The 21,580-nt window shown below is 39.8% G+C and overlaps 1 protein-coding gene across 11 annotated transcripts in view; it reads left to right on the top strand.

The window, feature by feature from the left end:
• The window catches only part of RAVER2 (ribonucleoprotein, PTB binding 2), a 93,668-nt gene that overhangs the window by 68,003 nt on the left and 4,085 nt on the right, over positions 1-21,580 (top strand). For 7 of the 11 annotated variants that reach the window (XM_070592057.1, XM_070592051.1, XM_070592049.1 and 4 more), the window contains exon 11: positions 1,505-1,641. In XM_070592057.1, coding sequence (XP_070448158.1) covers positions 1,505-1,641 — 137 coding nt within the window. Of the gene's footprint in view, positions 1-1,504; positions 1,642-2,388; positions 3,157-11,376; positions 11,534-21,580 lie in introns of those variants that run through there. The other 4 variants (XR_011532394.1, XR_011532393.1, XM_070592053.1 and 1 more) reach the window with 2 other exon arrangements.

Genomic DNA, 21,580 nt, shown 5'->3' with positions numbered 1-21,580 from the left:
AGTCCTCAAATTGAAAGAATAACTGAAATTAAGACACTTACCAGGCATTCTGTTTTATTTAAGGAAAACATCGTTTATAATATTTTATTAAGAATATAATCAATTTATTGAAGTGTTCTTGATTCATGGTTGAAAATAATTGGGTAGAGGAATTGTTTGACACACTGTAATTCTTTAAAGCAATACATATAGAGTCAAATTTCTAAAATAGAGGTTTTAAACCTCTAAGTAACCTAATATATCCAGAGGAATTGTAAAATACCCTCAAATATATGAGCTGCTCATAATTGGCAGAAGTAGAATTCTCATTTGCTGTTTTGGAAGACCACCTCAGGCTTTCAATTAGTGTAAATTAACTATTAATTCAAATAGTTTTAAGAGAAAAGTCCCAAATGTGGGTGCTGTAGTGTAGGCACTAGGATATCCACTGCAACGTCGGCCGTCGACAGTGGAAACTGGAGAGTGCCGTAATGTTCGTCAGCAGGAGAAGGGTTAAAAAATAAATAGTTCAGCATAAATGGAATCCTATGCAACATTTTTTGTAATTAAGGGAGAGCTACAGGTACTAATATGAAATGATCTTGAAAGCAAATTGTTAATTGGAAAAAGCAAATGTATGCATAAAATGGGTCCATTTATATTTATTTAAAGCTGTAGTTTCCTAGATGTACATATTTGAATGTGTAAACATGTAAAGTAAATCTGAGAAAATAAATTCTAAACTCTTACCTCTGGGAAAAAGAATATGATTGAATGAAAAAAGATGAAAAATGAATCTTGTTTTTAATATACATTCTCTGTATTTTATGAAGTATGTTCTTGAGCTAAACATTAATGTGTAATTTTTTTTTAAAAGCCAGAAAAAATTTAATGTGCTTTTATTATACCTACTGTATTTTTATTTTTTAAAGATCGGCACCTGAGCTAACATCTGTTGCCAATCTTTTGTTTTTCTTCTTCTTCTTCTTCCCAAAGCCCCCCAGTACATAGTTGTATATCCTAGCTGTAGGTCCTTCTGGTTCTGCTATGCAGGACGCTGCCTCAGCATGGCTTGATGAGCAGTGCCATGTCCGTGCCCAGGATCTGAACCAGCGAAACCCTGGGCTGCTGAAGTGGAGTGCGTGAACTCACCCACTTGGCCACTGACCCCACCTACTGTATTTTTATCTGGTCTAAAAATTGATATTTGCAACTATTGCATTAACAAGAATGGTTAATTTACATTTTGTATGCCTTGTTTTAGAGTTTAGACATATATATTTAAAATGCTTCGATAAAAATTATTTACCCATGGGGCAAGCTTCCATTTTCAGTTGTTTTAAATGAACAAGATAATATCATGTACTATGTATTGTTCCCCTGGGATAATAAATATAGATGTTTATTGGTAAACTAAATTTTATGTTCTGTTTGAGAATATGCTGAAATTAACAAGTTTTGTGCGCTGTTCATAATTTATAATAAAACAACCGATCTAAAATATATGTATTGATTTTGCCTTTAGCCCCTGCAAGTAAAGCCACTCTACAGAAGAGTGGAATTGCCAGCAGCATCCTGGATGCAGTCCCTCAGGGAAGCGAACCCCAGCACGCGCTGGAAAAGTGTAGTGCTTATTCTCAGCCTTTTGCTGACTGTGCACAGGTAAACGATTCCCAGGTTTTGATGATATATAGAAATAGATAGTTCAACTATATATGTAGTTGGTTCAACTATACATTGAGGTCACTGAGTGTGAAACTGGTTCCTGTGATATGATAGGAGAGTGAAGTTGCACTGATCTACACAATGTTTCTTGCTCACTGTTTGGAATTTAAGGACGTGTTCGAGAGATTAAGTATCATTTTTGCACTCGATGTTTACCTCTCACTGTTTATTCTAGTGGTCTGCAAGCTACAGACCAAATCCATCCCACCACATGTTTTGTAAATAAAGTTTTATTGGAATACGGCCACGTCCATTCGTTTACGTATTGTCTGTGGTGCGGTTGTGCAACACTGGCAGAGCTGAGTAGTTACAACAGAGACTGTACAGCCCGCAAGATTAAATATTTGCTATTTAGCTCTTTACAGAAAAACTCTGCTGACCTCTGGTTTACACCAGTGTTGACCTTATGACTAAGAAAGCCGAGGGAATGCCTCTGTTCTTTACCACTGCTTATGAATGTAGGAGCTTGGTCATGATTACAGGCACTATGATGCTCACTTTCAAATCAGTCAGTCAATCAATATCATAAAAAGCATTATATTCAAAAGATGTACTGTGTCATTACTTAAATACGTCAATTTTGCTTAGTGGCGTAAGCTGAGAGTCAATATCATGTTAGCAGTGTGTGGTTATGTGCTCCTAAGAGTCTCATAATTAACAATTTGATTCTTTCTTATTTCTCAGAGCAGTCAGCTGCTTCTCAGCTCTGTCCAGTTGGTAGGAGAAATGCCTCCACCTTGATTTCCCTGGAGCAGCTGTGTTTGCCTCACCTGTCTCTAATAAACTTAGAAAAGAAAGCCTGTGCGAATTCACTTAGAACAGTTGATGCCTGATGCTTTTATGAGAGGGTCCTAGAAACCCAAGTCAAATAGATTCCGTAGAAATGGCGCAGCTGGATATTAGCAAAATATGTAATAAAGTCTCTTATACACGTGTGGAAAAGGTGGAGAGAAATAGGCTGGAAGTTGATGTAATTAGGCGGCAACATCCCATATTTAAGGAACAGTAATGAATTGATACAGTCTGCAAGGCATTCGCTTATATTTTTCATAAGACTCCATCTTTGTTCCTTGTTAGTTGACATTTTAAGTAATGACTTAGATAAGGACCTTAATCGTATGCTGCTTATATTTACAGGTGACAAAAGCTAAGGAAATTATCAGGGATGTGTTAAATTATGTATGAATATTTATAGTTGTGAAAAATTAGAAACGACCTAAATTTCCAACAATTTATAAGACTAAGTAAACAAATTCTATCATTTTATCCCAGGAAATACAATGCCAATATTAAAAATCATGTAAAACAATATGTAAACACATGGTGAATGTTTCATAATCTGCTTTTAATCTTAAAAATTTATATAGTCCTGTACAAGTCTAATTTTTTTGTCTCTTTACAAGGAACAAAATTTATGAACAGGAGGATGCACAATAAATTTTTAAAAATGTAGTTATGTGTATGATTTAAGTTTTAAGAGTTAATTTTTATACTCACCTTTTCCTTTCTTTTATTTCACTTTTGAAATTTGCCGTGCTTTTCCCATTGGCAGTTTTGCTTGTTAGATTGCTGTGGTTTGTTGTGTACTTATCGTCTCCACAGAAAGACACTTTCCCACCCACACATGGAGAAAGTCTGTGATAAGCGTGACTTGCATGGCCAGCCTTCCTGCTGCCTCCGCAGCACCCCCTCCCCCCCCCCCCCAGAGGGCCCGTGCCCCTCCCTGGACTGGGAGTCTGCTCGGGCAGTCCCTGCTGTTTCCTCATGCTTGTTCATCAAGTGAGATTTGTTCTCTCCTGTGTCCTTTCATCCCTATAAAGGCCGCTTAATTCAGTGCTGCTAAAGGAATAAAGCTCCTGGTAAAAGGTGGTTGTATTATAGGAGTTCTTCTACTGTTTCCACTGCTGGAATGAGGAAGAGGCCTCAGGGAAAGAAACCGTTTTTTGTTTTAACACTTGCTATGCACTTTGCAGTGTAAGCATTTAATCTTTCTGACAATCTTGTGAGATTTAGATAAACGAGTGGAAAAGCATAAAGGGGTAAATAATCTTTCCAGGTTCATGCAGTTAAACGATTTCTCCTTCGATTCCAAAGTCCACATTATTTTCATTGGGCCAGGAGAAGTTCCCTCAGGCATGGAAGTAGTGTCTCATCGAAACTGTGTGGTTGGTTGTTTTGTGTTGCTGCTTTGCATAAGGATGGGGAGAGACAGATATGTCATGATACAGGTGGATATGATAATCCTTGTTTCCAAGAAAACTATCACACTTAAAAATCCTAATTGGCATTCCAATATTGGTGAAGTGGCTTGTGTCAGATTATCCTTCCTGCAGATAATTGTTATTGCAATTGTGTTGCATAGGAAACAAAAACAACTATGTGGAGGCCTGGAGATTGAGCAGAAGCAGGCAGGAACTGAAGGAGAGTCAGTCAATGAGAGAGGGGGACTGCCGTGGATGAGACTTGCGTGTCTGTGGCCTTTTGCCTCCCGCCACCCCCCTGGTCTGTGCAGAAGGTGCAGTCTTGCTGGCTGATGGAATCAGGACAGAGTTCAGCACTGTCAGCAGGATGGAAAAGTAGGGGGAATCCCAGGAAGAGGGGGCTGCAGAGAAGGAGCCTCAAAATCTCTGTGTGAACTCAGCCCAAATACACTCGACTGACTCCTGAGCTGTGTGTGAGGGAGACCCCAGCACAGCTGGTGGGAAACAACGGCTGGAAGGCTGAGGCCCGTGGAAACCTTCAGCTCTTCCTCAGCACGGACCGGACAGCTTGAAATCTGAGTTCAGAGAAGTTCACTCCTTACAACAAAAATAACAGTCTCCAGAGAGAGATTATACAATCCATAGTCTTTACAATGTATCATCCACAAGGTCCAGTAAACAAAAATAACTCGACAGTTGGAGAAACAAAAATGTGACTCACGATTAAGAGGAAAAGCAATTAATAGAAACTCACCCGAAGATGACCCAGATATTGGTCTTAGTGGACAAAGATATTTAAAACAGCTATTATAAATATGTTCAAGAACTTAATGGAAAATAAGGTCAAAATGAACAGATAGGGAATTTCAGGAAAAAATTTAAAAAGATGTATAAAAACTCTAGAACTGAAAAGTACAGTATGAGGGAAAAAAATACACTGGATGGGCTTAGCAGAAGATTGGAAAAAGCAGAAAAAAGGTTCAGTTAGCATAAAGACAAGTCAAAAGAAACAATTCACCCTGAAGAACAGAGAGATTGAAAACCAATGAACAGATCCTCAGGGACCTGAGGGACAATATCAAGCAGTTTAAAATAAGTGTAATTGGAGTCCCGGGAGGAGAGGAGAAAGATAAGTGGGGCATAAAATATTTGAAAAAATAGTGGTAAAAATTTCCCCAAATTTGGTTTAAAAATGTACAGATCTAACAGGCTCAGAGTCCCTGCAAAGCAGGATAAATAAAAACAAAATTTTATCTAGGCAGATTAGTTAATATGCTGAAAACCAAAGTTTTAAAGAGATTATCTTGAAAGCAGCCAGATAAAAATAACTCAGGCACCTTATCTTAAGACAGAGTTTCTTGGCTTTGGTGCTGTTGACCTTCTGGGCTGGATAACTCTCTGTGGATAACTCCCTGTACATTGTAGGATGGTTAGCAGCTTCCTTGTCTTATGCCCGTTAGACTGCCCCTCATTCAGAACAACTGTGTTAAAACAACTGGTAAATATGTGGGTAAATCAAAAAGACTATGTATTTTCTCTTCTCTTAATTTATTTAGAATCAAAATTATAACATTGCATTGTGGGGTTTATAATGTATGTAAATATAACATCTTTGACATCAAGAGTATGAAGGACAGTATGGAGTGAATGAAATTATGTTTATAGGGTTATTACATTTTACATGGAGAACAATATGAACTCTAAAGAGACCGTGCTAAGTTATGGAGTGCATATTGTAATCCATAGAGCAACCATTTAAAAATGCACAGAAGTATAGCTAAGATATCAATAGTTTAATTACAGTGGAATTCTGAGAACATTTGATTAAACCAAAAAATGTCATGAAAGGAAAAATAAAACAATTAAGATGAATAGGAAACAAATAGTTGGGTTAGATCACAATTGAATTATGATAATAGTTAAATGAAAATGGACTACATGCTCCAATTAAAACAAAGAGATTGTCAGAACAAGGCAAGAACGTACACTTTTACCACTTCTGTTCAACATTTGACTGGAAGTGTTAGTGCAAAAAGGTTTTTAAAAAAGGCATGAACTAGGAAAGGAAAAGTAAAAATGTCTGTCTTTGCAAATGATGTGATTGTTTACATGAGAAATCCTTACGAGTCTAAAAAGCAGCCACTAAGGCTTTGCAAAGTCGCAAGAAAGAAGGGCAAGATGCAAAAATGAATTCTATTTCTATATACTAGCAACAAACAATTAGAAAATAAAGTTTTTAAAAATTTCCATTTCCAGTAGCATCAAACATGAAATACATAGTAACAAATTAACAAAAGATTTGTAAGAACTCTACAATGAAAACTACAAAAACTGCAGAGAGAAATTAGATGCCAGTGAATGAAGACAGACAGCCCTGGTTGCCTAGTGGTTAAGGTTTGGCGCTCTCACTGCCATGGCCTGAGTTTGTTTCCATCCAGGGGACCACACCACCCATCTGTCAGTTGTCATACTGTGGAGACTGCATGTTGCTGTGATGCTGAAAGCGCTGCCACTGGTATTTCAAATATCAGCAGAATCACCCATGGTGGACAGGTTTCTGCAGAGCTTCCAGACTAAGACAGACGAGAAAGAAGGATCTGGCCACCCACTTCTGAAAAAATTTGCCATGAAAACCCTATGAATAGCAATGGAGCCTTGTCTGATACAGTGCTGGAAGGTAAGAGATGGTGTAAAAGACAAGGCAGGGCTCCGCTCTGCTGTACACAGGCTTGCTAGGAGTTGGAATCCACTCAGTGGCACTCACAATGAATGAAGAGCTATACCATGTACATGGATTGGAAGACTTATTATTGGTATGATATCAGTTCTCCACAAATTGATCTATAGATTCAGTGCAATCCCAACCAATTTCTTGGCAGCTTTTTTCTTAAATAGAAATCAACAAGCTGATTTTTCAAATTTATATTGAAATACAAAGGAACCACACTACCCAAAACAATCTTGTAAAAGAATGAAGTTGGAGGACGTCCTCTATGTGACTTCAAGATTTATTATAAAGTCATAGTAGTCAAGACAGTGTGGTGTTGGCATAATGATAGGCAAATAATCAGTAGAATAGAATAGAGTCCAAAAATAGGCTCATACTTAAATGGTAAATTGAGTTTTGACGAAGATGCTAAAATAATTCAATAGGTAAAAAATAGAAGTGTTGTCAGAACAATTGATTATGCATACTGGAAAACATAAGCCCTGAGTCTTGCCTCATACTCTAAAATTAATTTGCAATATATCGTAAGTCTAAATGGAAAATCCAAGCCACAGATGACATCATAATGGCACACTAAGAACCTCCGTTCTCTCCTCTATAAAAGCATCGATAAAACAGGGATAGATTATCAGAATCAACTTTGACGGAACTCTGGATATTAACTAAAGGCTTGCAACAACCTGGGGAGCATTTATTCAAGGAAAACAGCTGAATATTGGTAAGAACAGCTAGCTTTATGGTCTTTTAAACATTCTCCTGTCTCTTTCCAACAGCCCATACTCACAGTGAAAGCCAGGAAGCTGGCAGCCCCCAGAGGGGGCAAGAAGGGGTTGGAGCCCCCACAAAGCCTCATTCTCAGAGAACTGTCATCGTTTGGCCTATCTGCTGGTTCTCTGAAAGACCCCACTTGCAAGGCTGTTTTTATTTGACCTGACTTAGAGCTTGTCCAGTGTGGAAAGCTTTTTCCCCTCAGGGGAGTTTGTTGAAAACACTTAGAGGAAATTGCTTAACTTTGTGGCTGCCTGAGGTTGCAGATAACATTTGGGGCAAAGAATCAGCTAACCAAAAAGCATTAAAGGAAAGTCAGGGGAAGTAGATGCTCACAGGGGCTTTGAAAATCTCGGACATATTCCTGGGAATCTTACATGGCTGTGCCCATGTATATAGGACTCTGTGCATGCTTGGGAGACCTGAGAGGCCCCAAGCTCTACTCATAGAAGCAGAGCTTAACGCAAAGTTGTCAGCTGTCTGGCTGAGTGTTGAAGGCATGGCCCAACACACACAGAGCCCCTCAGCCAAGTCTAGGAGACTTATTGGTTCAAGGTGTTCAAGGGAATCTGTCCAGTCATTAGCTGACCACTAAGCCAATGGAGTAGTCGTCAGTGACCACACACAACAAAGATTACAGACTTTACATAATTAGTTCCGAAAAGCCACTAAACAAACAACAATGAAACAGCAATAACAACAAATTTTGAAGAGGCAGTACAATCTGATTTCCAGAGTTGCCACCTTATATTATTTTAAATGGCCAGTTTTCAACAAAAAGTCATGAGACATGCAAAGAAATAAGTAAGTATGGCCCATAAACGGGAAAAAGCAATAAATAGAAGCTGTCTATAAGGAAGCTCAGACATTGGACTTACTAGACAAAGCCTTAAGTCACTTATTTTAAATATGTTCGAGGAATGAAAGGATACCACATCTAAGGAACTAAAAGAAAGTGGGGGAACAATGTCTCACCAAATAGAAGATATCAATATGGAGACAGAAATTATAAAAAACAAATAGAAATTCTAGATTTGAAAAGTACAATAACTGAAATGAAAAATTTTCTGGAGCACAGCCGCAGACTTGAACGGGCAGAAGAAAGAATCAAATGTTTGGAAGATTGGTCAATGGAGATTATCCAGTCTGAAGAATAAAAAGAATAAAGAATGAAGAAAGATGAACCACAACAAGTGTTGGCAAGGATGTAGAGAAATTGGGACCCTCATCCATTGCTGGGGGGAACGTGAAATGGCGCAGCTGCCTTGGAAGACAGTTTGGCACTTCCTCAAAATGTTAAACACAGTTACTGTGCAACCGAGGTTTATACCCAAGGGAACTGAAATGTATGTCCACACACAACCTTGTATGTGAATTTTCATCGCAGTATGGTTCAGAATAGCCGAAAAAGGAAACCACTCAAATGTCCATCAGTTAATGAATGACTAAACAAGATGTACTATATCCACGCAATGGAATAATTTTCAGCTATAAAAGGATTGGAGTACTGATCTTTGTCACAACATGGATGAGTCTTAAAAACGTTATGCTAAGTGAAATAAGCCAGATACAAAAGGTCAAATATTATATGATTCCATTTATATGAAATGTCAAGAATAGGCAAATCCATGAGAAAGCAAATAAATCATGGTTACTAGGGGCCAGAGGAAGTGAGAGCTGTGGAGTGACTATTAACAGGTGCAACCTGTCTTTTTCGAGTGATGAAAATGCTCTGGAATTAGATTGTGCTGGTTGCACAGCCTTATGAATATCAACAAATATTGGACTCCATTTTATTTTATTTTTTATTTATTTTTTTTGAGGAAGATTAGCCCTGTGCTAACATCTGCTGCCAATCCTCCTATTTTTGCTGAGGAAGACTGGCCCTGATCTAACATCCATGCCCGTCTTCCTGTATTTTATATGTGGGACACCTACCACAGCATGGCTTGTCAAGTGATGCTATGTCCGCACCTGGGATCCAAACCGGCGAACCCAGGGCCGTCAAAGTGGAACGTGGGAACCTAACCACTGCACCACCAGGCCGGCCCTTGGACTCTATTTTAAAAAACAAGCCTTAACTGCACTAAATGGAGGGTAGCTTTTTCATTCCGTGTTTTAGAGATCCTAAAAGCATTGAATGATAAGCGAACAAGTTAAATCAGTTATTCCAGATCTAGTTTAGTTAGAAGCCAGTTTAAAATGGGCTGCCTCTCCCATTTCTCTACTTATTACAATAATTATTGAGAATTGCCATCGAGCTGCAGTTATTAATTTTCTCCAAAGCTGCATTTCCTAAACACTTCAACTGTCATTGAGCAATCTTAAAGCAGAAAGAGATGTAGGTATTTTAAGACTTGCGGTGCACCCTCTCGCAGCGGTCACAGCATTGGAGTCAGCTGGGTCGTCGTGTTAGTTTGAATGTCCAAGCGGAGTTTGAAGTGCAGGCCCTGAGGGGGAGAGAAATAGGAACATCTGTGTCAGGCGGTGGGAGAAACCTACCTTAAGGGAGAAGGCTTTGAGCCAATTTGTTAAATATTTATTAAACACCTAAATCTAAGATCTAATTATCATCTGTGCAAAGGCCTCCCTTTTAGTGAAGTAGGTAAAACAGGTCAGAATTTCTCTTATGCAGCTTTTCAGTCTGATGTAGTCATTACTGTGAATAAGGTAAAGAATAACGTCGAGTCATTTCAGCGGTTTCCTGTGCCTGTTTCAGTGCTGGTTTGGGTTCCTCTGACGCCTGCTGGACGTTTGCACAGAGCCGCCCACTGCGCGCCGCTCTCGTGTTGCCCTTGGTTACAGGGGTCTCTCCTGCCGGGGAGCCGACTGCCTGTTCCAGGGCTCAGCCACAGAGCGTGCGAGGGGATGGTGTGAAGAGCCGAGACGAAACAGTCGAAAGATGAACCACAAGGCCTGGGCGCCGCTCCGTCCTCTCATTGGAGCCCAATGCTGCCACCTCGTGGGCACGGGCTGCAGAGACTTGCCAGAAAGACGTGTGTGGACTGCGATCATCAGTCTTGTGACACACACTAACTTTATCAAATATATTTTAAAACCTAAACTTAATTTAAACAATAATTGTAGAACCACAGATTTTATGTTAACCCTGAGCAATAACTTGGAAGGTACTTTTAAAAAATGTTTTTTGCTGAGAACTGGAATTAAGGAAAGCCAGCTTTTGAGAGTTATTTAAAGTTGCCTTCATTCCTTTAAAATCTTTGTTTATAGGGGCCGGCCCCCTGGCTGAGTGGTTAAGTTCATGTGCTCAGCTTCGGCGGCCCAGGGTTTTGCCAGTTCGGATTCTGGGTGTGGACATGTCACTGCTCATCAGGCCACACTGAGGCGGTGTCCCACATGCCACGACTGGAGGGACCCGCAACTAGAATGTACAGCTATGTACTGGGGGGATTTGGGGAGAAAAAGCAGAAAAACAATTTTTAAATGTTTATAAACCAAATCAGTCTTGTTAATGTTCACAAAGATCAACAGAAGAAGAGTATACAGTATAAATAAATCTGAGGATAGTTTTGAATTGCTGTTCTGACAGTCTAATTTTTCAGAGGATTTTAATATTGTGTTTTGATTTTCTTTAAAGTGCTTACTAAACACTTAGATCTATAATTTGTATAACTTGCTATGCGGAAGCTAGTGAGGTGATCTGATTTTGCTTTTTTTAAATGTGGTCCGTCATCATTTGGAGAATCCATCTTTAAATTCAAAGTTAGGACAGCATTACTGATATGAAGAAAGGCAAGTAGCTGAGAGGCAAAAGTTAATATGAAAATTGAAAACATCCGTGCATTTGTATGTGAGGAAGAGACACTGGATTATGACATCATTAATGTCACACAGTGAAGCATGTTGGTTTGAAAACATTTTTTAATAACTGGGGAAAAAAATTCTTTCAGTAAAATTTCAGAAATGAATTGTTTGATGCAGAAAAGATAATTGAATTAATTCGTGTTTCTCTAGGTCTGAGGTCTAAACGCTGGACTTGAAACTCTAGGAAAGGGAGGCGAGGGGTTTGCTTCCGATGTTAGAAGAGCTAGTGCCTGCTCGTTTTAGGTTCTCCATCCGGTCTAACTCCAGAACAGAGACAAGACGTAGAAAACGTAAAGCGGGGCCAAAGGTAAAGGCGAGACAGAGGGGTCCTCAAAAGAAGCCGAATTTTCAGGAAACCAGTTTGATTGTGTATCTGGGGGGACCTGCTAACTGGCTGCATTCCTTGCAGAAGAGGGTTGCTGATAAATATCTGTCATTTGGACTGGTAGCAGGTGACTGTCATCAAATTCATGTCAACAGTGACATATCCCAAAGGAGTCTCCCTGAGGATACTCAGGATTCCATTTTCTCGAATTCTTATGAGAGCTTTTCCTAGCCTTCACTTCAATCATTGGCATGAGCTTAAAAATTAAGCTTAAGAGACATGGTAAAGTATTAAATTTTGGCAGTCAAAAAATGAAATTGTGACATTCTTTTTCTATATTTACATGGAAATAAGAGAAAGTTTACGTTTACCTGAAAATAAAAAGATTTGCTTTGATTGAAGGAAGAAAATATGATTTCTTTTCTTTCTTTCTTTCTTTCTTTCTTTCTTTCTTTCTTTCTTTCTTTCTTTGTTTTTTTTGGTGAAGATTGGCCTTGAGGTAACATCTATTGCCAATCTTCCTCTTTTTTTTTCTCCCCAAAGCCCCAGTACACAGTTGCATATCCTGGTTGTGAGTCCTTCTGGTTCTTCTGTGTGGGATGCCGCCACAGCATGGCTTAAGTGGTGCTGGGCCCACGCCCGGGATCCAAACTGGTGAACCTGGGCCACTGAAGTGGAGTGCATGAACTTAACCACTTGGCCACGGGGCCGGCCTCTGATTTCTTTTTTTAAATCCAAAAATAGCAACTGCATAGTTACAGATGGATTTCATAGTAAATGTGTAACAAAGATTGGATTTTTAAAAATAAGGCAGGTTAGAATAATGAAAAGAACACTGAACTGAGAAAAACTGGTTTGGATTCACAGCTCTAACATTGAATAGCCTTGTGATTTTAGCCAAGTCGCGTCACTTATCTGAGCTGCTCCTTCTCCTCGAGTCCATGGAGGTCAGAATTCCTCCTCTGCCTCTGCGCAGGGCTGGCGTCGTGACCCACTGTAGGGTGCCGTCGTGATTACGTTTATCAGTTGAGAGCTCTCCAGGTGTTCTGTGGCTTGGGTCTTTGGTTGACCTGACTTCCACCTGAATATCAGACGTGCAAGTCAGAACATTACAGCTTCTCTCCGAGTCTTTCCTTCCTCCAGTCTCTCCGAAGCATAAATGCCTGTCAAAAGCGTTTTTGCAGATTTTCAGAGTATTCCACTTTGTTCCTTCTCGCCGGTAGATTCCAGGTAAAGCTTTCAGTCGCGGGTAATCTGTATGCGTTTGCCCGCTTGCCTGTATGGAACAGCGTGGACAGTTCAGTGGCGTCCTGGCGAGACCTGCTAGTCCCTGTCGCCCCACTGCCACATTTCTCATGGAGCTGCTCGTCATCTTTCCAAAGTCCGGGACCACAGAGATCCTTCCCCGTGCGTAACCCTTAGCCTGGCCTTCAGACCCTCCGTGCCTGGGGCCACATGCCTTTGCAGCCTCCTGCTGCTCCTCTCTGCCAGGGACCAGCCCTGTGGCCGGGGGGGCCCCTGCTTTCCTGCCTGTGCTCAGGCGCTTCCTTTCTTCTAGAAGGTCGTTCCCAGTCTCCTCGTGTGCGTGTCTGGCCTCGCCTCCAAATCTCTCCTCAGACGCCATCTCAAACCCTCCTCTCCCGTTCTGCCTTCTCTCCAAAAGCCCCAGCCCTTCATGTTTACTTCTCTTTTGGGGGGTCATCCTCTCCTTCTAGAATTCTGTTTTGTGCTTTTCTAACTTCCCCCTTCTAGGATGTGAGGTCAAGGATGGCACAGTTCAAGTTTCATTCATCTGGATAACCCCATAGCACACAGCCCAGTGACCTCAGTAGTTACTCTATGAACGAGTGGATATCTGTATCCTACAAATAATAAAAGTATTTGCTTGCTTTATACTCTTTCCTTCTTTTGTGGTTTTATTCTCTCTCTTTCTCTCTCTCCCTTTTTTTGGTGAGGAAGATTGGCCCTGAGCTAACATCTGTTGCCCACCTTCCTCTTTTTGCTTGAGGAAGATGGTCCCTGAGCTAACATCTGTGCCAATCTTCTTCTATTTTGTGTGTGGGACGCCACCACAGCGTGACTTGATGAGCAGTGTGTAGGTCCACTCCTGGGATCCGAACCTGCGAACCTTGTGCCGCTGACGTGCAGTACACGAACTTGACCACTGCACCGCCGGGCCAGCCCTATTTTCCCTTTTTTGATGTTTCTTTGATACAGACTTATTTCTCCCAGCACACTGAGCTTTGTTTCAGAAATCTTACGTCAACTATCATCATTTCCCATTTAACCCAACAGTGTTTGCACTAAAAGTGCAATATCTTTGACAGAGGGCCTCAGAAGAATTATCCTTCCCCAGTGTCATATGGGCTATCATGACATCCATGTTCATTTCCTCTTCTTACGAATAGTTCCTGCGCTGCTTGGTGAAGCTTTTTGCTGACCTCATACATCTCGGTTGGTTTGTGCTGTGAATGGTGAAGTACCATTGGGCAGTCCTGTGAATGAGAGCATCTCATAAATCTCCCACCTGGCTTCTAAGGATGAAGACAGTACAGAAAGGGAGGAGAAGTCAGGCTGTTGCTTTGCTTTATAGTAAGACATGAAGCATGGATTCTGCGTAGCAGGAAGAACCAGGGCAGGAAGTTGGAAGTGAGATTTCCAGATCCCAGAGGGAGGTCGTTATTGTTTCTCTCCCCTTATCTTTGAAAAATGAATTGGGTTATAAAAGAAGTAGCTTTTCAAAATTAAGCTAACTGATCAGGTAATAAGAAAGAGTCTTTAAGGCTTTGACGGTGTTAGTGGCTGTGGTCCAACACACAGTAAGGACAGCAGACCAACAAAGAGACGCAAATGGAGAAGGCAGCTGAGGAGAACGATGAGGAGGCTTCATGGGGAGCAGAGGTCTGTGGGGGAGGCTGCGGCTGAGAGCTGAGCAGGCAGCCCTTCTCTGGGGTGGAATCTTCCTTTCTTACTGAGGTATGGTTGACATATAACATTCTATTAGTTTCAGATGTACGACGTGACTCACTGTTTGTATGTATTGCAGAATGGCCACAATAAGTGTAGTTAACATTCCATCACCACACAGTTAACAATTTTTTTTCCTACAATGATAACTTTGAGATTTACTCTATCAACTTTCAAATAGACAATAGAGCAGTATTAACTGTAGTCCCCGTGCTGTGCATTACAGCCTCATGACTCATTCTGTAACTGGAAGTTTGTTTTGACCCTCTTTACCCGTTTCAGCACCCTCCCCCACCCCCGCCTCTGGCAACCATCAGTCTGTTCACTGTATCTATGAGCTCAGTTTTTTAATTTTTTTTTTTTAGATTACACACATGAGTGAGATCATACGGTATTCATCTTTCTCTGTCGGACTGATTTCACTCAGCATAATGCCCTCAGGGTCCATCCAGCTTGTCCCAAGTGGCAGAATTTCCTTCTTTTTTATGGCCGAATAACATTCCATTGTATATATTTACCGCATTTTCTTTATCCGTCCATCCATCAGTGGACACTTAGTTTGCTTCCATATCCTGACTGTTGTAAATAACGCTGCAGTGAACAGGAGGGTACAGATATATTTTCAAGCTAGTGTGTTCATTTCCTTTGGATAAATACCCAGAGGTGAGGTGGCTGGATCACATGGCAGTTCTATTTTTAATTTTTTGAGGAAGCTTCATACTGTTTTCCGTAGTGGCTGCACCAGTTTACACTCCCACCAACAGTGCACAAGGGTTCCCTTTTCTCCCCGTCCTCGCCAACACTCGTTATTTTTTGTTTTGGTGATTATAGCCGTTCTGATGGGTGTGAGATGATAGCTCTCTGTGGTTTTGATTTGCATTTCCCTGATAATTAGCACCTTTTCATGTACCTAAAAATGTATATCTTCTTTGGAAAAATGTGTATTCAGATCCTCTGCCTAGTTTTTAAACCAAATTGTTTGTTTTTCTGCTATTGAGTTCTTTATATATTTTATATTTATATATATTAATCCCTTATCAGATATATGACTTGCAAATATTTTCTCCCATTCCATAGGTTGCCTTTTCATTTTGTTGATGGTTTCCTTTGCTGTGCAGAAGCTTTCTCATTTGATGTAATCCCATTTATTTATTTTTGCTTTGGTTGCCTTTGCTTTTGGTATTAAATCCAAAAAATCATCACCAAGACTGATATCACGGTGCTTACTGCTTATGTTTTCTTCCAGGAGTTTTATGGTTTTAGGGTTTACATTCAAGTCTTTAATCCAATTTGAGTTGATTTTTGTGTATGGTGTAAGATAATGGTCCAGTTTCGTCTTTTGCATCTGGCTCTCCAGTTTTCCCAAAACCATTTCTTGAAGACTTTTTCCCATTGTATATTCTTGACTCTTTTGTCATAAATTAATTGGCCATATATGCATGGGTTTATATCTGGGCTCTCTAATCTGTGTGTCTTGTTTTATGCCAATACCGTATTGTTTTGATTACTATAGCTTTATAATGCAGTTTGAAATCAGGAAGCATGATGCCTCCAGGTTTGTTCTTCTTTTTCAAGATTACTTTGGCTATTGAGGGTCTTTTGTGGTTCCATACAAATTTTAGGATTGTCTTATTTCTGTAAAACATGCTATTGGATTTTGATAGGGATTGTATTGAATCTCTAGATTGCTTTGGGTAGTATGGACATTTTAACAATTCTTCCAGTCCATGAGCATGGAATATCTTTCCATTTATCTGTGTCATCTTACTTTCTTTCATCAGTGTCTTTTAGTTTTCAGTGTACAGGTCTTTTACTCCTTGGTTAAATTTTTTCCTAGGTATTTTATCCTTTTTGATGCAATTCTAAATGGGATTGTTTTCTTAATTTCTCTTTCTGATAGTTTATTGTTAGTGTAGAGAAACGCTACAGATTTCTGTATATGATTTTGTATCCTGCAACTTTATTGAACTTGTTTATTAGTTCTAACAGGTTTTGGTGGAGTCTTTAGGGTTTTCTATATAAAATCCATCATCAAAATTTCTATATAAAATCTGTCATCTGCAACTAGTGACAGTTTTACTACTTCTTTTCTGATTTGGATGCCTTTTATTTCTTTTTCTTACCTTATTGCTCTGGCTAAGACTTCTAATAATATGTTGGATAAAAGTGATGAGGGCAGGCATCTTTATCTTACTCCTGATATTTGTAGAAAAGCTTTTGGCTCTTCACCGTTAAGTATGATATTAGCTGTGGGCTTGTTATATATGGCCTTTATTACATTCAGGGCCATTCCCTCTTTACCCACTTGTTGAGATATTTTTTAATCATAAATTGATGTTGAATTTTGTCAGATCCTTTTTCTGCATCTATTGAGATAATCATGAATTTTATCTTTTATTTTGTTGACGTGGCATATCATGTTGACTGATTTGTAGATGTTGAATTACCCTAGCAGCTTGGAATCTCACTTGATCATGGTGTCTGATCTTTGTAATGTATTGTTGAACTTGGATTGCTAGTGTTTTGTTGAGGATTTTTGCCTTTGTTTGTCAGGGATATTGGCCTGTAGTTTTATTTCCTTGTGGTGTCTTTGTCTGATTTTGGTATTGGAGTAATAATGCTGGCCTCATAAAATGAGTTCGGAAGCATTCCCTCCTCTTCAATTTTTGGAAGAGTTTGAGAAGGATTGGTATCAACTCTTTGAATGTTTGGTAGAATTCACCAGTGAAGCCATCTGGTCTTGGATTTGTCTTTGTTAGGAAGTTTTTGATTACTGCTTCAATCTTCTTACTAGTAATTTGTTCAGATTTTCTATTTCTTCATGATTCATCTTGGTAGGTTGGTTGTTTCTAGGAATTTATCCATTTCTTCTAGGTTGTGTAATTGGTTGGCATGTAACTGTTCACAGTGGTGTCTATGATCTTTTGTATTTCTGTGGTATCAGTTGTAACGTCTCCTCTTTCATTTATAACTTTCTGTCCCCCCTTTTTTTGGAAGTCTAATTTATGGTTTGTCTAGTTTGTGTTTTCCAGAAACCAGTGCTTAGTCTTACTGATCTTTTCTATTGTCTTTTTAGTCTCTATTTCATTTATTTCTGCTTTGGTCTTAGTTTCAGTAGTCTCCCTTTATCTGCAGTTTCACTTTCCTTGATTGCAGTTTCCTGTGGTCAACTACAGTTCAAAATGTTAAATGGAAAATTCCAGAAATAAACAATTTACAACTCTTAAATTGCATGCCATTCTGAGTAGCGTGATGAAATCTCGCACTGTCCCATTTGGGACATGAATCATTCTTTTTTCCAGCATATCCATGCTGTATATGCCACCCGCTGATTAGTCACTTAGTAGCCATCTCGGTAGCAGATCGACTGTTGCAGAATTGCAGTGCTTGTGTTCAAGTAACCCTTACTTTACTTAATGATGGCCCCATAGCACAAGAGTAGTGATGCTGAAATTTAGCTATGCCAAAGAGAAGCCGTTAAAAAAAATACTTCCTTTAAATGAGAGGGTGAAAGTTTAGGTTGCTGAAGTTGCTAAGAACAGTAAGAACAGAACTTCTATCTGAAATTGTGAAGAAGGAAAAAGAAATTCATGCTAGTTTTGCTCTCATGCCTCAAATATGAATGTATAGAAAAAAATGTGTATATAGGGTTTGGTACTACTGAGGTTTCAGGCATCCACTGCGTGTCTTGGGGTGTATCCCTCAGGGATAAGGGGGGCTACTGTATTTCCTTCCTTCTGCTACCTTTGGACTCAATTTGTTCTTTTTCTAGGTCCTCCAGGTATAAAGTTAGGTTGTTTATTTGAGGTTCTTCTTTTTTCTTCATGCAGGCATTTATCAGTATAAACTTCCCTCTTAGAACTGCTTTTGCTGCATCTCATAAGTTTTGGTATGTTGTGTTTCTGTTTTCACTTGTCTCAAGATAATTTTTGATTTCTTTTGAATTCTTCTTTGACCCATTGATCATGTTGTTTAATTTCCACATTTTTGTGAACTTTCCAGTTTTCTTCTTCTGATTAATTTCTAGTTCCATACCACGTGGCCAGAAAAGATGTTTGATATGGTTTCATTCTTAAACTTATTAAGACTTTTTTTGTGGCCTAACATATGATCTATCCTGGAGAATGTTCCATGTGCACTTGAGAAGAAGGTGTATTCTGTTGCTGTTCAATAGAATGTTCTGTATATGACTCTTAGGTCTTTCTGGTCTAACATATTGTTTATGTTCAATGTTTTCTTACTGACTTTCTGCCTGAATGATCTTATTGTTGGAAGTGGAGTATTGAAGTCTCCTGCTATTATTGTATTGCTGTCTCTTTCTCCCTTCAGAACTGTTAATATTTGCTTTATCTACTTAGGCTCCTATGTTGTAGCATAAATATTTACAATTGTAATAGCCCCTTGATTAGTTGACCTCTCATATATAATGACCTTATTTCTTGTTACATTCTTTGGCTTAAATTTATTTTGTCTCATGTAAGTATGGCTACCCTTGCTTTCTTTTGGTTTCTATTTGCATGAAATATCTTTTTCCATCCCTTCACTTTCAGCTGACATATGTCCTTTAAGCTGAGGTTTCTTATACCCAGCATATAGTTGGGTTTTGATTTTTATCCATTCAGCCACTCTGGGTCTTTTGAGTGGAGAATTTAGTCCATTTACATTTCAAGTAATTATTGATAGGTATGGACTTAATATTGCCATTTTGTTAATTTCTAGTTGTTTTATAAATCCTCTGTTCCTTTCTTCTTCTCTTTGTGGGTGGATGATTTTCTATAGTGCTAGGCTGTGACTCCTTTCTCTTTTATATATCCACCATAGGCTTTTGCTTTGCGGTTACTGTGGGGCTTACATAAAACAACTTATATTTTTAGCAGTCTGTTTTAAGCTGATGATAACTAAATTTCAAATGCATACAAAAGCTCTCCCAACCCATTTTATATTTTTGATGTCACAATTTGCAACTTTTTACATTGTGTATCCATGAGCAAGTGATTGTATAGTTATTTCTATTACTTTTGTGTTTGAACTTTCATTACTACATTTATAAGTGGTTTACCCACTGCCATTATTCTCGATTTAAATATATATTTACCTTTACCAATGTTTTATACTTTCATGTTTTCCTACTACTAATTAACATCCTTTCATTTCAGCTTGAAGAGCTCCCTTGAACATTTCATGTAAGGCTAGTCTAGTGGCGATGAACTCTTCAGATTTTGCTTGTTTGGAAAACTCTTGTTCTTCCTTCCATTCTGAAGGAGAACTTTGCTGGGTAGAGTATTTTTGGTCAGCAGTTTTTTTCTTTCAGCACTTTAAATATATCATCCTTTTCTTTTCTGGCCTTCAAGGTTTCTGCTGAAAAATCTGTTGCTTTTCTCTTGCTGCTTGCAAGATTCTCTCCTTGTCTTTAATATTTGACAATTTAATTATAATGTGTCTCAATGTGTCTCTGGATTCATCTTGTTTGGTTGTCTCTAGGCTTTGTGGATTTGGATGTCTCCAGATTAGGGAAGTTTTCAGCTATTTATTTGAATAAGCTTTTTGTCCCCTACCCCCTTCCTTCTGAGATCCCTATAATGTGTATATTTGTCCTTTGGATGGTGTCTCCTAAGTCCCGTAAGCTATCTTCACTGTTTTTACAACTGTGATTGGATGAATTCCACTGACCTGTCTTTGAGTTCACTGATCCTTTCTTCTGATTGATCTGATCTGCTCTTGAACCCTTCCAGTGAAACTGAGTTCAGTGATTGTATTCTTCAGCTCTGTGATTTCTGTTTGATACTTTAAAAATATTTTCTGTCTCTGTGGAAATTCTTACTTTGCTCATGGATTACTTACCTGACCTCCATGAGCATCTTTTCGACCATTATCTCTATCAGGTGAATCACTTATCTCTGTTTCCCTAAGATCTACTTCTGTATATTTATCCTTTTTTTCCCCCTGGAATGTAACCCTCTATTTCTTCTTTTTCCATGACTCTGTATTGGTTTCTGCATGTTAGATAAAATAGCCACTTTTCCCTGTCTTCACAGAATGGACTCATGTAGGAGATGAACCTTGTCGATCAGCTCTGCTTGAGCACCTAGCTGCCTCTCAAACTTCTGTGATTGTCCAAGCCTCCTCCTTTGTTTTTAGTGGCTCCCAGTAGTTGAGGCTGTGCTAAGACCCATCAGTTTTCCAAAGGGGAGAACAGCAGTCAGCATCCAGATGCAGGCTGCTGAGAACCTGGACCCTCAGGCAGAGCTGGGCAAGTGTGCACTTCGACTCCTTCCAGGGAGAAACAGAGATGGGCATTTCTGCCTGTTCCATTGGGCTGGGCCTGGGTGTGTAGCCAAGGCAGGCAGGGGGAGGGAGGGTGCCCCTGCACCCATTAAGAAATTCTTGTTGGCTACAGTCCTGTGGGACTCATGAATGCAAGCCCCATTGTATCAGAATCAAGCAAGCAGGTGGCCATCTCTTGAGTGGCAGCCACAGAAGCTGGGGCACAAGCGTGTGTACAAGCTTCTTCTAGGGAGATACTAGTGACTTGGAGTGGGTTGGAAGAAGGTGGGAGGTCCTCCAGCTTCCCAGGTTTCTGGGGGAGATCACAGCCAGCCCCTGGGGCCCGCTAGATTAGAAGCCTGGCCCTCAGGCAGCAGCTTTTAAAGCATGCAGACAACCTCTTTCAGAGAAGGACTGAGGGTGAGGGAACTTGCCTGTTCCCGAGAAGATAGCTGCAGTGAGCGCTCATGCACCCAAAACAATACCTTGTTTGGGGGCTGGCCCAGTGGTGTAGTGGTTAAGTTCATGCGCTCCGCTTTGGTGGCCCGGGGGTCTGTGCGTTCAGATCCCGGTCATGGACCTACATGGTGACTCATCAAGCCATGCTGTGGCGGTGTCCCACAAACAAAATAGAGGGCGATTGGCACAGATGTTAGCTCAGTCTTCCTCAAGCAAAAAGAGGAAGAGTGGCAACAGATGTTTGCTCAGGGCCAATCTTGCTCACTGGAAAAAAATTAAAAAAGAATAGCTTGTTTGGAGCAGCCCTGATGGTCTAGTGGTTAAAGTTCAGTGCTCACC

Source organism: Equus przewalskii, chromosome 24 (assembly GCF_037783145.1).
Source record: "Equus przewalskii isolate Varuska chromosome 24, EquPr2, whole genome shotgun sequence".
Classification (NCBI taxonomy): domain Eukaryota; kingdom Metazoa; phylum Chordata; class Mammalia; order Perissodactyla; family Equidae; genus Equus; species Equus przewalskii.
The sequence above is the reverse complement of the archived record's forward strand: the minus strand, read 5'-3'. Positions and strand labels throughout refer to the sequence as shown.